General features: G+C 44.0%; 1 protein-coding gene and 1 pseudogene across 4 annotated transcripts in view; both read right to left on the bottom strand.

Moving 5' to 3' along the window:
* The window catches only part of Sos2 (SOS Ras/Rho guanine nucleotide exchange factor 2), a 98089-nt gene extending 87479 nt beyond the window's left edge, over positions 1-10610 (bottom strand). For 3 of the 4 annotated variants that reach the window (XM_037210584.1, XM_037210585.1, XM_028858738.2), the window contains exon 1: positions 10233-10428. In XM_037210584.1, the coding sequence (XP_037066479.1) occupies positions 10233-10319 (87 nt within the window). In that variant the 5' untranslated portion in view covers positions 10320-10428. Of the gene's footprint in view, positions 1-10232 lie in introns of all 4 variants that reach the window. The other variant, XM_028858745.2, reaches the window with a different exon arrangement.
* On the bottom strand, positions 2620-4880 carry LOC114684479 (annotated as a pseudogene).
* Positions 10611-19131: the final 8521 nt, after the last annotated feature.

The raw sequence follows: 19131 nt of genomic DNA on the forward strand, positions 1-19131 counted from the left end.
ATATAAAATATGCAAATTTTCAAAGTTTTCTTGGACGTGCATAACAAAAAAGTGAGAAAACTCCCAATTTAGGAAGAAGAGTCATAGAGACTTCATAGCTATTAGATGTGAGCTTAGTGTGAGCCACTGGGGAGAACCACCGCCAGGTTGGTTTTGTTTTTGTTTTTTTTTTAATATGGCTTATGCTGGAGATATAGGTTTATGAGACAAGACAAGTAAGTTTGGTTTGGGTTACTCTGTGCACCTCTAGCCATTCATATGAGACTGCCTAGAAAAACAAAAACAGAGAATGCAGCAGTTTTATGCAGACTGCAGGGTAAGTCCACTTCAAGAAAATGATGTCTGACTATAAAAATTTAAAGAGCTAAGCCAAGCCTATCTGAAGAAAGGGTGCTCACAGAAAAGGTACAGGCTACAATGGTTCCATGGTCAAGAGCTCTGGCTGCTCTTCCAGAGGACCCAGCTCAATTCTCAACATCCTCCTGGTGGCTCAGCGTCTGTAACTCCAGTCCCATGGCATACAATGTCCTCTTCTGGCTTCCATGAGCACTGCACACATGGTGTACACACATACATGCAAGCAAAATACCCATACTCATGAAAAGAACTTTTTAAAAAAGACACAGCAATTACAAAAGTCTTGAGACCAACACATCCTATATGTCTATGTTATAGGAACAAGACAGGAGGAGAGTGGGCACAGGATCAGATCAGAGAGCTAGAGAGCTCTATGAAGAGGACTTTCATTCTGAGAAGCAGCGGTAGTTCTAAAGAAGAGTCCTGACCTCATCTCTACAGTACTGAGAAAGTCAGGACTGAGTGGACAAAGAGGAGGAAAGCCCCACTGAGGAGCTATTCCAATCCCCCACAAGACTGGTGATGTGGAAGACGAGAAAAAGTATGAATTGATAACTGGAAGCAGTTACAGTCTGGAATGGAGCTAAAGGGCCTGCTGGCGTATGCTGGGTAGTGTGAAATAGAGAACTCAAAAATAACCAGAGTTTTAGTTTGAGTGACTAGAGAATGGAGCGGCCATTTACTGACCTGCAACTGTTACGGGAAGGAGCAAGTTCTAGAAAGCATATGAGTGGGAATATCACAGAAGAATTTGGAATCTGAGATTCAGGAGGGGCTTGAAGTAGAAAGGTTAATTTAGGGCTAGGATATATTAGTTTGTACAAAGCCCTAGGTTTGATTTGATATACCAAGGGGAAAAAGGAGGTAGGCGAAGGGAGAAGGCGAGGAGAGGAGGAAGGAGAGGAAGAAATTAATTGCAAAACCAGAAGAAACTCGAGTAATTTGGAAATCACCGAATGCAGATGGTGTGTGAAGGGCTGAGACAGAGTAGGACCTCCGAGCGTATAATACAACGGTTGTCTCTAAGCTCTGAGAAGGTCGAAGTGAGGAGGTAAAGGAGGTAAGACATCAAGATAGAAGACCTGGAGAGGAGAGAGGCAGAGAGAGGAAGAGACAGACAGAAAACACACCAGGAGTGTTGGAAGTTTTGGAAGGTAAGTGGTTTTTGTTTGTTGGCTTGTTTGAAATGATTTGTAAGGTGAAAGAGATCAACTGCCAAACACTCTTAACGATCGATTGAGAAAGAAGTGCACAGTGTTTTGTTAAGAGGTGTGGTAGACCTTACAAAGTGATTTAATAAAGGAAACCAAAGGCTTCTTTCTATATGGGCCAGTCTGTTGAGAAAGAGAAAGGAGGAAGAGAGGGAGGGAGAGAAGATACAGACGACGTGGACCAGCTGGGACTGCCTAAATGTTATTTCCACTTTCTAAGCATTAAGCTGTGAATTTTAAATAGATAACACTTCATACATTTCAAAAAGCTTTCTACTTATTATCACATATTTTTATGAAAAGAATTTTTGGTTGTTAATTTTTAACATGACTACATGAAATAATACTAAATCCATTAGTTCCATTAAAATTCCTCCCTTAGTCAAATATGCAGCCTAACATAGGATATAATCAAACTTCTGTTCCCTTGAAAGAAGGGCCATGATTAATATAATAGACATATATTTGATTTATGTCAAGTGGTAACACAGGTAATGCTTTGGATACTCAGCATAAAACACTTTAATGGAATACTATTGCTCCAAATATACCATACTAAAATTAAACTGATAACAGAAAAAGGTTACTAAATCATGGCTGACAGGGAACTAAATGCACCAAGTTAAAATGCATTCCTAATGCTCATCCAGTCTGGCCGAGCCCCTTGGGTCAGTTTGGGTCATTATCACTTTGGAATAATTCCAAATGATTCCCGTGGGTTCTATTGTTATAGTCAGCTGCTTTAGGAAATCCAGAACAGGCTCCAAGTTAAAAATCAAATAAAAACTTTAAAATCATAGAATCTCTATTAGTTTCTGAATTTCTTCTTTTTAAAAAGTGTCCTTGATGTTTTAATAAGGTCATGCTGCATCCCCAGGGTTAATTTCTGTAGTAGTTTTTACATACTAGTCAATGGGCTGCTGGAGCTGCGCATCCGCTTACACAGTGTTGCTCAAAGCAGGATATACGAACACACAGACACACACAGACACACACAGACACACACACAGACACACACACAGACACACAGACACACACACAGACACACAGACACACACACAGACACACACACACACACACACACACACACACACACACACACACACACACGCAAAAAGAGCTTTTCACACTGCCGGAGGGGGGACAGAGCCTGGACTTCCATCCCAAGAGGGGGCAGGGAAAGAGAGAAGAAAAGTCTGTTACAATGAAGGCAGCAACACTGTTACAAACGTATGAATGCCCCCGGTGAAACTCACACACCCACTTCGGGAGAACCCACCACCACCTCCTGATTTCTGAGACCCAGTACCAGAGAACCCACCACCACCTCCTGATTTCTGAGACCCAGTTCCGGAGAACCCACCACCACCTCCTGATTTCTGAGACCCAGTACCAGAGAACCCACCACCACCTCCTGATTTCTGAGACCCAGTTCCGGAGAACCCACCACCACCTCCTGATTTCTGAGACCCAGTACCAGAGAACCCACCACCACCTCCTGATTTCTGAGACCCAGTCAGTACCAGAGGACACACTCACCATCTCCTGTAATTCTGAGAATGCTTTCCCAGCCCTCAGTCTTTCAGTTTCTACATAGTATCAGATGTTACAATTTATAGGAAGGATACATGTTTTAGGCAAAATTAAGTATCTACCAAACACCAGCAAGTCTCTACAGAAGGCAATCTTTCCCTTCAGCGCACTCCAGGACTAACACTGAATACACTGAAACAGTAATGTCCAACGCAGGAGCAAGCCTTCCACATTCCTTACTCGATACTACAACTCTCCCAATACACAAATATTCCTTGTACCAGGCATTATACACCAGTGTGGGGTCTACTGAGGTCATGGCTACCATCCAATGGTTAAACACAGCCCCTCAAGTTCTGCCATCTACACACAGTGAATGGTTGTGACAGTCGGGACTCCAAACCACCTCTCAAGTGAGGAGCTAGTGGCTGAGCGCCTCCGAATTGGCAGGCAGGGCAGGTGGGCCAGGTAGAGGACTTTAGAATAACACTGCTTAGGAGAGTGAATTGGAGATAACTACTATACTCTGTCTAGCTTTAATCCAAGGTCTGAGTAAGTGCATGTTCACGCAGAATACACTTGTACTTTAGAGGAGGCAGAGCAGTCTGTTAGGAAAGCGGATTCTTAGGGGCTGGGATGGCACCTCTCTCAAAGTGCCGTTTCCTTTGTAAGTCTTTTTGGTGACATGGCTGTAGGGAAGGAATTTCATCAGTGAGACAGGTGCTGGTGAACTCATCTCCACTGTAGGCATTCCTCAGGTATTCTTTCCTTCCTTTAGAAGTGTGTTGTATTCATTGGCCACCACCATGACGATGGGCTTGGGCAGCGTGCTGGAGTCCGCTCATGTCTCCTCATCGCCGTCCAGAAATCTTCATGTGGAAAGCTCAAAGTTCTCCTCACCGCTCTCATCAATGTCATCAGGGAGGAGGATGCAGATACTCTTCCAGTGTCTGCAGTGCTTCCCAAGAGCCTCTCTCCAGTGGTTCATTAGCCGCGGGCCTTGAGTTCTTGATAGAAGCAGAGAATTTGGCAGATGTCCACTCCAGCGGTGTCTGACTCTGGGGGTTTGGTGAAAGACTTTGTACGTGGTGGGGTGGGGGAGCAGGGATAAGACTTCTTCAAGAAATTCCTCCATCTTATTTACACCCGTTTTGACTTCACTGTTGAAAGTTATAAATGGTGGGTGGGTCCCTGGAGTCAAGTTCTGCAGGTTCACAGGCTTCCTTTAAGGTCAATGGTTATGACACTAAACCCAACTCCTTTGGGCCACAGAATCACGAAGCGCCTCTGTGAAAGGGGGCCATTTCCTACGCTTTCTCCATCACTGCCAGCCTTGAGGAAGAGCTCGATGAGGGGCTCTTTGTCCTCCTCCCTCCGCCCTTTCAGGGGCATCAACAGCGCTGTGGTGGGACGGCCTGGGCCAGGGTGACACAGCTGAGCCTGTGGCCCTGGAGCTGCTGGGGCTGCAGTCGCTTGCTCACGCCCTCACATCACCTCACACCTCCTGTGACAACAGTTTCTGCATTTCACCTGGAGGTGTAAGCCTTCCAAAACCCAATTATGACCAGGTTAATCTAACTACTTTGCTACATGAGCATAACCCTCCGGGACTTCCTATTCTCTGTGAAAACCTTAACTTGATCTACATATAATCCGCATCTAATCTCCTCCTTCTCCTGATTCAGAAGACAAGCACTGCCTACCTCTCCCTTTCTGCAAATCTTTTCTTCTGCTGTATTTTGTTAACTCATATGATCTTTCAGAGAACAGCTTGCTCATTTGTCTCTGGATGTGCCTACCACCACCACTTAGAATGCAAGCTTTATGACACAGGCCCTTCCTAGAGCGTCAATACCAAAACTATCTCCTGACACACAGGAGACACTCAGGAATACAGCTGCCTGCCATCTCCAGAACTTAGCTTCCTCCAAGATGACTTCTTGACTCCATTATACATCAGTGACACCAACTCTACTTTCTCAAGCCACCCTACAGATTTTTCTGGAAAGATCTAGTATAGCCTTCTAAAATAACTCCAAAAAGCAGCGGCAGGAAGCAAAACATGACTCTCTCAGATGCTACAAATGCATTTCTTAACCTTTTTCTACCTTGTCACACACTATTAATTAACCCAGACGTTTTCTCACATCACTACGATCAAACTGTCACAGAGTAGGACTGTCAATATTTAACCCAAATCAAGTTAGGTCCAGGAATTCAACCAATTCTATTTCCTTCTATATTTGAAACTACAGATGATAAGACAATAGACATTTTCTTTTCCATGGCTAACCTGATAAAGAAAACCATACAGAAAAGGTATCAATCAAAGGAATGTGAGAGACTCAAAACCCTGATTAAATGATCTTAAGGCAATTTTTTTATATAAAAAGTGTTGATTTATCTCAATCAAATAGCACATGCACAAAGTACCAGAGCATTTAAACACAAAGGTAATAAACTGCATTTACAAGTATACCATGTTCTTTTTTGCCCTCAAGTAATATGATAGCTTCGCTGTTCCTGGAGAGTAGTAGCAAAGGCATTTATAAAGTTCCTGGCTCTTTTAGGGATGATACATAATTTAGCAGTAATGTTAACAATCCATATATTATCCATTAGTAGTCATTTCACCCTGCTTATAACTCTGTGCTTTTAAATGCTCTGGGTGCAGCTTTCTTTTCAAAGGTAGGAAGGGCTGGGAGTGTTGATCAGTGATAGCATGCACAAGGTTCAATCCTCAGCACCAAAAACTTTTTTTTTAATTAAAAAGCAAACAAAAATTCATTTCTACTTCCAAAATTACTTCTAAGTCCTTTTTTCAATCTCTGTGTTTTACACAGTAAAAAGAATACTTGATGCTTTTATTAAGGAAAACGGGATTTTGTCCATCTTTTAAACTTTTATTTAATTATATATACATGTGGGTGCATTTGTGCCGTGGAGGTCTGAGGATACCTTGTGGGAGTTGATTTTCTCCTCCCACTAATGTCAGTTTTTTGAAAGTCAGCACTTTTACATTTTCTTTCAAGAGAATACATCACAAAATTTCTGTCATCTTTGCACAAGGGCCATGCTAATTTCTGTATTCCAGTGGGTTTTACTTTTTCCATTTTTTTTTTTTAAAGTAGGGCTGGATGGTGGTAGCACACGCCTTTAATCCTAGCACTCGGGAGGCAGAACCAGGCAGATCTCTGTGAGTTCGAGGCCAGCCTGGGCTACCATGTGAGTTCCACGAAAGGTGCAAAGCTGTACAGAGAAACCCTGTCTCTAAAAACCAACCAAATAAACAAACAAAAAAAGTAGGTATATGTGTATCTGTATGTGAGAATGTGCACATGAGTGCAGGTGCCTATGGAGGCCAGAAGAGGGCATCAGATCTCCTGGAGCTGGAGTTACAGGTGGATGTGAGTCACCTGATGTGGGTGCTGGGAACCAAACTCAAGTCATCTGCAAGAGCAGCAAGCACTCTTACCTGCTGAACCATGTCTCTAACTGCCACTGCTGCTGCCACCACCACTGCCGCCACCACCACCATCATCATCATCATCATCATCATCATCATCGTCATCATCGTCATCATCGCCACCCTCCGCCACCACCATTGATTCCATCACTACCTCCTCCTCCCCCTCCTTTGTTTACTGTTTGTTTGTTTGTTTGTTTGAGACAGCATCTCACTATGTAGCTCTTGTTGTCGGGGAACTAGAATACTGTAGACCAGGCTGACTTCAAACTCACAGAGATCCACCTGCCTCTGCCTCCGAGGGATAGGATTAAAGTGCACCACCACACCAACTGTTTTGTTTTTTGTTTTTTTACTTTTTAAAAACAACTTTCATTAAATCAAATTAAATTCACTAATTTTATGTATTGTTCAATTTTAGTGTAATTGCTGCAGAAATGAGCAAGCCTTTCATTTTCAAGTTGACACTGGTAATTTTGCTAAATATGCACAAAAAAACGTGCACACTCAGTATTCATTTTTTAAAAATTACTCAAAACTTGAAAATAAGCAAAACCAAAAAAACTATGCTAGGCATTTTTCAGTGTGGTACTTAAACTTTTGATTACTATCTACTGACTATTTAACAAGTCTATGAGATGAATTTATAGAATTTATAGAATTCTGGCTAGTCAAAATGCAAATAATTTCTACCTAAGGGAAGGGATAGCCAAAACTTACTCTTTTATGTTCTTAATATCAACTAACTGTATATAGAACCCAATAGTTTCAATATTCCTTCACTAAGTATCCTATAAATACCCAAATGTCATATGAATGGCTTTGACATCTTTCTAGATCTTTCATTAAATGAAAAACTGAAGGCTGGGATATATGGGTAGAGTGCTTACCCAGCTATGGAGGAAGCCCTAGATTCTGTCCCCAGTGATGAAGACAAGAGGATCAGAAGTTCAAGGTCACCTTCTATTACATGACAAGTTTGAGGGCATCCTGGGCCCATCTCTCAAAAATAAGTAAGTTTAAATCACTGACATGTGTTCATTTGCATTTTGAATTAAAATCATGACTTCACTTTTCTGAAATGTTTTGGTGACTTCACCAAAATGTACAAATAGACTAATCTGACTGAGCCAAGACTGCCCCTTACACACACACACACACACACACACACACACACACACACACACACACGAAAGATCTCCTGGCAGAAAAATGATCAAAATTGCTCATTTACATAATTCAAAACAGAATTTTTGGTCTAGATAATAAATACCTTTAGAGAATGACTTTATTTTTAAAACTTCACCTTTGAGGGGGCAGAGATCAGAAGATCCGAGTTCAAGGACAGCCTGGTCTACAGAGTGAGTTCTAGAACAGCCAGGGCTACACAAAGAAATCCTAGCTCAAAAACCCAAAGTAAATAATAATAATAATAATAATAATAATAATAATTCACCTTTGTATTCTTAGAATCTAGCATAGTATCAAGTTGTGTTCAACAGATGTTAAATGAATATATAAAGTTAGAATATATCACACCACATAAAATATGAATTAGTATCAACAAAATTTTTCTAAAAATTAAATGTCTTCCATGGGTTTTCTAAAAATTAAATGTCTTCAATCTCATAATGTTAAGTTACTAAATTAGTACTAACTGCTTTTAACAATCACCACAGAAGACCGAATTCTCAGATGTGTTTCTTTCCATACTATGAAGAAGTAATGCGTGATCACCTACAGAGCACCTGAGAACTGAGCAGCACACATAAACGCACAGAGGTAGGACCAAAGCAAGGGACTGGCTGCATGGTAGTTCTGGTTTTGTTTCTGATCTGCTCTGAGATTTTAACTTTGTACTTGTGCATCAAGGATGGTGGAGAATCTAAGCCACCTTTTGCTGTCCAAAGCACTAAAGGGTGTATACTTGCACTCTCGCCAGTCTGTGAGGCAGAAGGGCTAACTACTAGCTAGGCAGCTCCCCCTTTGCTTTTAATACAAGACAGAGTTCATTATCACTACTTTACATGCTTTCCATCTCCACCAAGTTCTTTAAAATGACTGGACTTGCTGTACACCGCCAAGGAAGCCAATAAACACCTCCCCGTGAGAATTATGCCAATGGGAAACTCGAAATTCTCAAAGTACAAGGAAATGTTTTTACTGGTAAAGTGTCTTTCCATTCCTTAGAAATGTATGGTGATGAATTACTTTGCAAGTGTAGCTGCTGTTGCTGCTGCTGCTGTTGGTGGTGGTGTGTGTGTGTGTGTGTATGTGTGAACAAGTTTTGGGAGTCAATTCCCTCTTTCCTTCCACCTGGGGTCTGGGCATGAACTCAGATAATCTGGCTTGTCAGAAAAGCACGTTTACTCCCTGGACCATGTAAAATTTTAACTAACTGGAGTTCATTATTACTCCGTGTGTGTGTGTGTGTGTGTGTGTGTGAGAGAGAGAGAGAGAGAGAGAGAGAGAGAGAGAGAGAGAGAGAGAGAGAGAGAGAGAGGAGGGGGGGGAGAGGGAGGGAGGGAGGGAGGGAGAGGGAGATGGAGAGGTGGATCCTGCATGAAGGCCAGGACAACTTTACGGAGTCAGTTCTCTCCTACCACCTTTATGTGGGTTCCAAGAACGAAACTCAAGCCATGAAGCTTGTGTGGTTGGACAGCAAATCCCCCGTCGTCCCCTGCTGAGCCTCTCGCTGGCCTAGATGTTTTGTTTTAATCCTTGTTTATTTTGCAGAAAAGGCAAAAAGTCTCAGGAGCAGTCCACGTTCAGGACGCATGACTGCTAACCCTGAGCCCATGTGTCTGACTTACAAGAACTTAACAAACAGCAACAAAAACCATTGTGTAACTACCTAACTTCATAAAAGACCGACAGCGACCAGTACAAGACATGCATCCTAGCAATGCATCCAAACTCCAAAGACTGATTGACTTGAGCTGCCCTCGACTGTCCCTTAAAGGTGATTACAAGTTCTCATCGCTGTGCAGAAACGGACCAGATTTTGTGAGACAGTCGTGGGATCCAGGTAAGACTTCTGCAGGAAGTGCAGAGGCGCTTTAGATTCACCTCAAGAGCTGGAAAAGGAATACTATGACTCACTGACACTTCACACATGTGAAACAGACACCCCTATTAGCAAAAAAATAAAAAGCACTGTCTTACAAGCGAATGGGCAACCTTGGCAAGCAAATCGCCCGAGGCGAACACCCCCCGCCCCAAAAAAGAACTTAAAAGTAGTTACTCGGTGCGAAACTGCATTTGTTCCAGAAACTCAAAAAAAAAACAAAAACAAAAACAAAAAAACAGCAGGACTTTCGTCTTGCCCGAATCCAGCCCGAGGACAACAAATTGGTCAACGGCGGAAGTTGCCTGACGAAATGACTGTAACACGAAATCCAGTTTTATGATCATAACAAAACCTTCCTTCCGGGACCAGGCCAAAAAAAAAAAAAAAGTTGAGAAAACGTCCTTCGGGATGCAACAGGCAATGAGGAGCACCCGGCGCCCGGCCGGGAAAGCTCGGCCGGGGAGGGTGGGGGACCCGATGCGGGCTCGACCCGGGCTTCCCCGTTACAAGTTGTGCGAGCGCCCGGCCCGGCCCACCCCGCCGCCGCCACCCGGCCCCTCCGGCCCGCGGCACCTCCCTCGGCCCCAGCACTGACCTTCCGCAGGGCCGGGACCAGCAGTCCCCGCCATTTCGGGCTGTTTTCCTCGCTGAAGAACTCGTAGGGCTGCGGCGCCTGCTGCATGGTCCCCGGCCGCAGCGCCTCCGCATCGGAGGCCGGGCCGGTGGCCTGACAGCCAGCCGAGCGGGGCGCGCGGGCCGCCTCGCCTCGCCTCGCCCGGGGCCGCCGCCTCCAGCCCGGGCCGCCGCTACGGCCGGCCGAGCGCTCCGGGGCGGGGGTGGGGTGGGGAGGCGGCGCCGCCGCCGGGCGAGCGAGCGGGCGGGCGGCCCGGTCCACCGAGGCCCCGAGGAAGCGCGGCGGCCCGAGGCGTCCTCCTCCTTCTCCCGCGGCGCCGGCCCCGCTCGTCGGGCGGCTCCTCCTCCTTTGTCTGGGTGCGCGGCCCGGAGCCCCGCCGCCGGCCTCGCCCCCGCCCCGACTCCCGCTACGGCCGCGGCGGGCGGACGGCGGCGGCCCGCAGTGTCCTCATCGCCTCCCCCGCCCTCCGCGCAGCCGACGACGCTCGCCCGGGCCCGCCCGAGTCACCTCCAGAGGGCCCTCGGGGCCGAGCGGGCGCGCGTGTCCGGCGTGCACAGCGCTGGCCGCCGCCGCCGCCGCCGCCGAGCCCCGGGTCCCAGCAGCCGCGGCTCGGCTCGGCTCGGTCCGGCCCCACGGCCCGGCGCTCGCACTCCCGAGTCGAGGGAGAAGGCCAGCACGGAGCATGCGCGCCGCTGAGCGGGCCGAGGCGCCGGGTGCGGGGCCCCGGGGGGCCCGGGAGGGTAGGGGGGTCTCTCCCGGGGGTGTGCGCCGGCAGGGGTGGGAAGCTTGTTGCAGACACACTCGGTCCGCGGAGCTCTGAGTTCCTGCAGACAGTGCCGATTCGCTGCGGCTCCGGGCGAGCCTCGCTCGAGCCGTGACTGCAGTACACGGATGTGGCGGGGAGAGAAGGACATTTGTCTGATTTAATCTGTGCTCTGCATGGCTGCTTTATATATTTAGGAGATAGGAGCTGATTCGTAAAATCACGTTGTGGGGTTCGTGGAACTTGGGGGTCAGATGACTTAAGTTCGAGGCGTTTCACCTAAGTGTGTCAAAAGAGGTATCTTCATAAAACTTTCATATGTAGTTCTTTTGTTGATCACATCCTTCAAATCTTTTCCACTTTAGGTTTTACAGAACCTAGATCCTGGGATACAGTCGTACTAATTAGCACCAAAAGAGGTCCTGTGACCCTAAGCTTTTCGGAGTTGAAGAGGCGTGAACTCTGGAAACTTTTTCTTGAGCCCAAATTTCATCCCACTGAAGTTGCTGAACAAATTGCTCCCAACAGGCTGGAAAGAGTCATGCACCCAGCCACCAGCAGCGAGGAAGGGAACACAAGAACAGACTGTAGAAGATAGCTTGTGCCATAATTTCAGTTCCAGAATCAGTAGCTGAGCATTGCATACACCATTTTGTCTCCACAGAGAAGGGCAGACTCGGAATACGAGAGATTTGTTGTTGTTGTTGTTGTTTTTAATCTAAGTATCATTATGTCAAAAATGTCCTCTGGGGCTGTCAGATAAACGCACTGGCTGCACAGAGCTGCTAACCTGAGTTCCACCCCTGGAACCCACATTAAAAGGAAAAAAACCAAGTCCACAAGGTTGTTCTCTGATCTCTTTACATCTGAAATGTGGCATGCATGCCCCCCTCTCTTACAAGCATGCACACAGGCACACACACACACACACACACACACACACACACACACACACACGCCCAATTATAATAAAGTTCTTTAAAGGTCTTCTAGTAAAGGGCCATGTCCACATTTTCATGTACTAAATACACTCTTTTATAGAGAGTCCTTAATTTTCCCTACAGTTCCCAGACCCCAGCTATAAAACATGAGGCTGTCAAATTATCAGACTGCGATTATATTTTCTCATAGGAAAGTCATTGGTGGGAAGTTTTATTCTTGGCAAAGGACACTGGAAGGTTCCTCAGGCCAAATCTGGCCTGTAGATGCATTTTCCTTAGCCAAGCCAGTATTAAAAAATTTAAACTGCTGTTAGCATTTTAAAGTCAATAGCTTACGTATTTTTTTTTAAAAAGTCTATCTCCAGCATCTTTCCACAAAGATCTGGCAACACCGTGGCCTACTGCATCTGTGCAAACAATAAACAGGCAGCGGAGAGGCCGTCCTCTTTACAAAAGTGTGCCACCCATTTCCTTGGCTACCCTCCCGATCTGGGGCTCTTCTCCCTTTTATGTAACCTGCCGAGCCTCTGCAGGCGTCTGCCCTGTGATCTCTGGACTAGGCAAACAGAAATGTGATCCGCGTGATGCAAAGGATCCAAGAATGACACCAGTCAAGTTTCTCAGCTGGACAAGTGGCTGTTTAAAATCCAACAACAAAAACAGCTGAACCCATATCTCATACTCTACGCAGCCAGAAATTCCCAAGATGTCACTCACAGATTGGCATGTACAAGAAAGGGTTTATGACCTAAGAGAAAAAAATAACTTTTATATGACACAAAAATCTAGACTGATGCATCTGTTTTTTAAATGCCTGGAGAAAACCCACAAGCCAAGCTAAAAGGCAATAATGATAGGTTAGAAAAAAAACACAATTGCAGCAATTCTTTTTCTTTTTCTTTTTTTTTTTTTTTTTGAGACAGGGTTTCTCTGTGTAGTTTGGATGCCTGTCCCTAGCTTGCTCTGTAGACCGTGCTGGCCTCTAACTTACATAGATCCGCCTGGTTCTGCCTCCCGAGTGCTGGGATTGAAGGCAAGCACCACTGACAGCAATTCATTTTTAAGTTAATTTCCCTAATCTATAGATGTGATCCTACAAACTAGTAGGAGTAAGCCTCAAGGAGGAAAAAAAATGACAAAAAAAAAAAAAACAAACCCCAAAACACTGAAAAAGCTATCTCATAGAAAAAGTAAATGTGTATCTCTTAAACATAAATACTAAATTTCATTCTTATGAGGAGAAATATAAACTTATACTGTCACCATTTTTCACCTGTTAGATCAGAAAGCTTAATTATAATGATGGTGAAGATATGAAGAAACAGGAACTCACTGTTTCAAATTCCATCAAGAACAAACTACATGATACCTATCAAAGTTTCAAAGGTACATAACTATTGACCTAGCAAATTCCAGAAATATGTTCCAGAGACATACTGGCTTGTATGTAAGGTTATCCATTGCAGTGTTATTTTAGTTACACACACACACACACACACACACACACACACACACACACACACCATTTTACATAACACTAGGAATATGGTATTGTTGTAATAAATGATAACACGTCAATATAATAAGGTTATTTTAAAGATTTATTTTTATTGTGTATGAGTGTTTTGCCTTCAAATATGTATGTATGTGCTAGCCTGATGCCCACAGAGGTCTCAAGAGGACTTTGAATTCCCTGGAAATGGAGTTAAGGATGGTTGTGAGCCACCGTGTGGGTGCTGGGGACCAAACCAGAGTCCTCTGCAAGAGCAGTAAGCAATCTTTTTCATTTATTTTTTCAAGACAGGGTTTCTTTGTGTAACCCTGGCTGTCCCGGAACTTCTTCTATAGCCCAGGCTGGCCTGGAACTCACAGAGATCTGCCTGTCTCTGCCTCCTGAGTGCTGGGATTGAAAGTGTGCACCACTACTGCTGGGCACAGTAAGCACTCTTAACCTCAACAGCTGAGTAGGTTGCTCCAGCCTCCCAACATAAGGTTTTTAAAACAAACAAACAAACAAACAAATAACAAAAAATCAGGCTTCTCTAAAACATTCTCCAAGATACACTTCAAAGTAAAAACACAGTAATATGCAGACTGATATAACTTATATTTTTTAAGTAGGTGGTATATTATGTATGTAAATATAATGCCTACAAGGCAACACAGGATTCTTTGTTACCAGAAGGATGAAAACCAGGTGGCTGGAACAGAGGGAGAATTTTCACTTAGAACTTTCAGAGCATTTGCATTTTCATCCTCAGGAGCGTGTCATTTAATCAAAACATTAACTCATCTTTTAGGCATTCCTTTAGTTAGTCTGTGTGAGAAAGCCTGCACTTGGCCTGTGCGTGTGTACAGAGGATAACTCATAAGAGTCAGTTCTTTCCTTCCAGCCCATGAGGTCGAGGGATCAAACTCAAGTTGTCAGCCTTTCCTCCAGTCCCAATTAAGTCATTTTTAATGAACAATCTTCAGGCAGAACATAAACTTTTGCTTCAAGTATCAAAATGGAAAATATTAAAATATATACTATAAAAAGGGGTATCTATATATGGAACAAAAATCTCAAACAAGGCCATTCTCACTGAGAGTGGTGAATAGGGTAGGTTCTAAAGGTAAAGCCACAGGAGGAGAAAAAAGCGTTTCTGGATAACAATACAAGTATCTATGTTTTTCTGGAAGTTGACAGATTCTAAAGTAATGCCATTTTAATAAATAAAACTCTTTCAGCATTTCAGACCTATCTTGGTTGATGCACAATTCTGGGGGGAAAAAACCCACACCATTATAAAATATCCTGCAGAAAGTCTTGGGCATTAGCTTTAGAAAGTTCAACAGCCAAATTCACAGATAGTACCCGATTGATACCTAGTACCCCAAAAGTAGGGCTTCACAAGGTAACCCCAGAGAGTTCAGACCTCTAGAGCATATGTTAAAAAGCTCAAGACAATAAGAGGGAAAAATCTCAAACAAATTTGAACTTAAAGGCACTAATTACATATTAATGATTTTTGTCTGTGCTTTTAAAATTTTCCAAAAACAATGGGATTTTAGAAAATAACTTGAATTTCCCAAGAACATTTTTCATTTAAAAAGTAGTTCAATATTTTTACTACTAATATTCTCCCACAGAAAAAATTTTTCAAGGATTTATTTGACATTTCTCCCATCTACTATTTCATATGCCCTCAATTCACTTCAAGTTCCAAGTGCTGTCAGTCTGTAGCAAGCCAAAGCGACACCACAGGAAATCCTAAATGTTGTTGTTGTTCACTTTCAGGCTCCCTGACACAGCTTTAGTCCACTTACAGCCACCTGTCTGAAAGAGGTCGGAGATGGCGCAGACAGAAAGCATCCTTGCCCCATGACCCTCACTGGATGCTCAGGCTTGTCAATCACACCCCCCTGCAAGAGACTGATGTCAAAAACATCTTCCCAACAGCAACTATAATGTACCTTTTAGTTAATTAAAATATAATGATTTCAATTTTCCCTCCTTCCAATTCCTCCCAGACACCTCATTCCCTTTCAAATTCACGGCCTTTTGTTCTTTAATTATTTTTACATGTACGTGATTGGATAATCATTTAAGGGGGCACCTATGATTTTCAATGAAATTCTAAGGGATTGATCGATTGTATGCCTTCTACTCCCAAGCCCCTAAAAAGAAAAGAAAAGCAATCTCTTATGTGTCAGTGTGCTACATACAGACTGCTCTTAAACAGATAGAATGTTCCAGCTGCTCTGGGGATGACACTGAGGTCAGGACATCATCTAAATATTGCTACTTCTACAAGATGAGAAATCATGTTTTATATGTTGCTGTCCCCAGAACCAACTCCTACCATAAAGATAGGAAGGAAAGATATCATTTCAGCTCTTGTTGTTTCTATTAATTCAATAAAATCTTTTCAAGTTCTATCAGTTATTAAGTTAAGCTATGGACAACAATGAATTCATCATCCACTCCGTATAGATCCAAACCAGAGACCTGGCAACAATCATATATGTACATGGTCCCTGACTCCCAAATAAGGAACTCAGTAAAGGGAAAATAAAAACATTTGTTTGCCCCCTCAAATATTAGTAATTTGCATGATTTTTAATTACTAGGTGTAATAAACATAGATATCAAAAGACACCTTTTATATTCTCAGTGGACAAATTTAAGCAAAATGAAATCAAGAGGGCAGGGGGTGGGGACAACATCACTACAGCCCCTTCACTGTTCCAGAGCACCAGCGTTAAGAGAGGTCATCTTAAAGATAATCAGAGACATGTAAAACGTGGCTGAAAGTCAAGGTTTTCTACCCAGAGATCTATTTTGTTTTTTTGAGACTAGGTCTCACTATACAGCTCCAGCGGGCCTAGAACTCAGAAATCCACCAACTTCTGCCTCTGCTGGGATTAGAGGTAGACACCTCTTAGCACTGCCCCTCAGCTCTTCTGCTGAATTAAAGGGACTCCCCCTGAGAAGTTCAGGCATACCATTACATCCCTCTCATCACCTCTAAAGGGCCAAAATCCTCATTTTATCCACAAAACAAAAAGAATCTTAATATAGGATAGCTTTGAACGTGAGCGCCTGTGTATAATGGACGGTAGCACTCAGCAAAGAGAACAAGGCTCTTTGCAAGACTGGAAGGCAGGAAGCAGAGTCTGTTGGTATCACGACTGTTTTTCCTTTCAGGCCATCTGGGTCTTTGTTCCCATTCTAACTTTTCAGGGGCTACAAACCATTTGAAAACATTCCTAGGCATCTTTTTCCTTCCCTTTCGCCTTATATGTTAGAAAAGCTAAGTGGTCGAGTGAGATGGCTCCCTAGGTAAAGGAGCTTGCCAAGCCTGAGTTCAACCCCGAGACACTGTGTGAAAACGCAGGGAACAGCCTGATTCCACAGAGGTCCTACAACCTCCATATTCATTACATGGCATGACCACTCACCCATGCAAACACAGTACTAAAAAATTAAAAATCCAGTAACTGACTTCACAGTTGCTCCTCCAAAATGCTTACATTTAGGTAATAAATATACTCAGAAATATGAGAAAACATCTGACCAGAGAAAGGCCCAAGACCAAAGCCAGACCTCAAGCAGCACACACACACCATACCACCTGGTTCACACGTGCGGGAAGAGCTCACTGTCGCAGCCATTGGGGTTGGAGAGCTTCCAGTGAAGGCCCAACAGACTTCTACATGCCGGGGGCTGGCATCTTTTGAAGAAAGTTGTACGAGCTGAGGTTATACCATAGGCTAGCAGGCAGATCTCCAAATGGCCTCAGGAAAAGTGGAATTCTGCCAACAGTATGGCACCACTCCAACAATGCAAAGGCAAGAGGATCACGGGAAGGACTTTGATCCACACATAAATGTGTGGATAAAAGAGTTGTTACATAACACACAACACTAAAAATGTACATAAGAGTCCCCCACAGACTAAGCACTCTAAAGCTAAATATATAAGATGCTTCACTTGGTCGGCCCCAAATATAAACTTCTATACCTCAATTTTATATTATTCACAAGTACAGGAGCAATTTTGTTATTGTTTTGAGGCAAGAATCTCACTACACAGCCCAAGCGAGCCTTGAATTTGTGATCCTGTTTCCTCAGCCTCCTGAGCACTGGCACAGGTATGCACTATTAGACCCATCTTCTGGAGGGGTTTTAAAGACTTATCTACACTTAGGACAGTTTACCTAATAGAGGGCTATTGTGTGACAAAACTTCTCCTGCGGAGATGCGACACACAGGTCTGCTCACTCCAGATACGGAACCCACCACAGATCAAAGTTCGGATCCTCCCAAGTCCGACTTGGCAAACCAATGAGTTTGATTTGGGGTCACTTACAGGAATATGAGTGAGGAGTTGCTTACACGATCAGAAGTGACTCGAGACGGCTGCACCTCTGAGGCCTTACCCCAGAATGGGTGGCAGCTCACAAAAGCTGGGAACCTAGAGCACACTGCACAGCCTGACCGCAGCTGACAGACTGAAGGGTATCCCTCTCAGGTAACTCAGTCAACTCTGCAGGCAGCTTGTCTGGGCTTGCCTCTCTCTTGTCTTTGCAGCTCAGCTTTCTTCCCCCTGAGCTGGACTCTGCTTTTACAGCCTAGTGTGGAGGAGTGGGGTGGAGCAAATCTGGTCAGTTTCAGGAACTTCCTTAAGCCACTTGAAGGTATTTACCTTCCTGAATAAGCAACTTCCCTGCAGGATGAAATGTTACAATCTCAGAAGTATTATGCAACAAAGGTATCCATTTCAGTAAACTTTTTTTTTAGTTTTGGTTTGGTTTTTGAGACAGTGTTTCAAAAGTGTTTGAAGCTTTGGCTGTCCTGGAACTTGCTCTGCAGACGAGGCTGACCTCGAACTCACAGAGATCCGCCTGCCTTTGCCTCCTGAGTGCTGGGATTAAAGGCGTGCATCACCGCTGCTTGGCAACTTTTTTTAAAGTATCTTTTAAATTTATTTATTTGTTTTTATTATGTGCATTGATGTATTGTTGGAGAATATTATTTTACGGTGTGTTACTTTTGTTTATGTTGCATTTAACTCTGTGAAGCTGTGTTACTGTGCCTGTCTAGAACACCTGATATGGTCTAATAAAGAACTGAACGGCCAATATCAAGGCAGGAGAAAGGATAGGTGGAGCTGGCAGGCATCGAGACTATACAGGAGAAATCTGGGAGGAATAAGAAGCAGCCAGAGAAGGAGGAGGACTCCAGGAGCCAGCCACCCAGCTACACAGCCAGACAGGGAGTAAGAAGGAAAGAAAAAGTATACAGGAATAGAGAAAGATAAAAGCTCTGAGTCCAAAGATAGACAGGACAATTTAAAGTTAAGGAAAGCTAGCTAGAAACAAGCCAAGCTAAGGCTGGCCATTTATAATTAAGACTAAGCTTCCACGTGATTTATTTGGGAGCTGGATGGCGGGCCCCACCAAAAGACCAAGGACCAACCAACAACAGTGTATTGTCTGCAATGTCTGTGGACCACATGCATGAGTTACAGACAGTTGTGAGCTGCCATGTGAGTGCTGGAAATTGAACTTGGGTCCTCTGGAAGAGCAGTCAGTGTTGTCAATCACAAAGCCATCACTCCAGCTCCTCAGTAAATGTTTTAATGGAAGTAAAACATGATCATAACACCAAG

The sequence above is a fragment of the Peromyscus leucopus genome, chromosome 14, assembly GCF_004664715.2.
Source record: "Peromyscus leucopus breed LL Stock chromosome 14, UCI_PerLeu_2.1, whole genome shotgun sequence".
Classification (NCBI taxonomy): Eukaryota; Metazoa; Chordata; class Mammalia; order Rodentia; family Cricetidae; genus Peromyscus; species Peromyscus leucopus.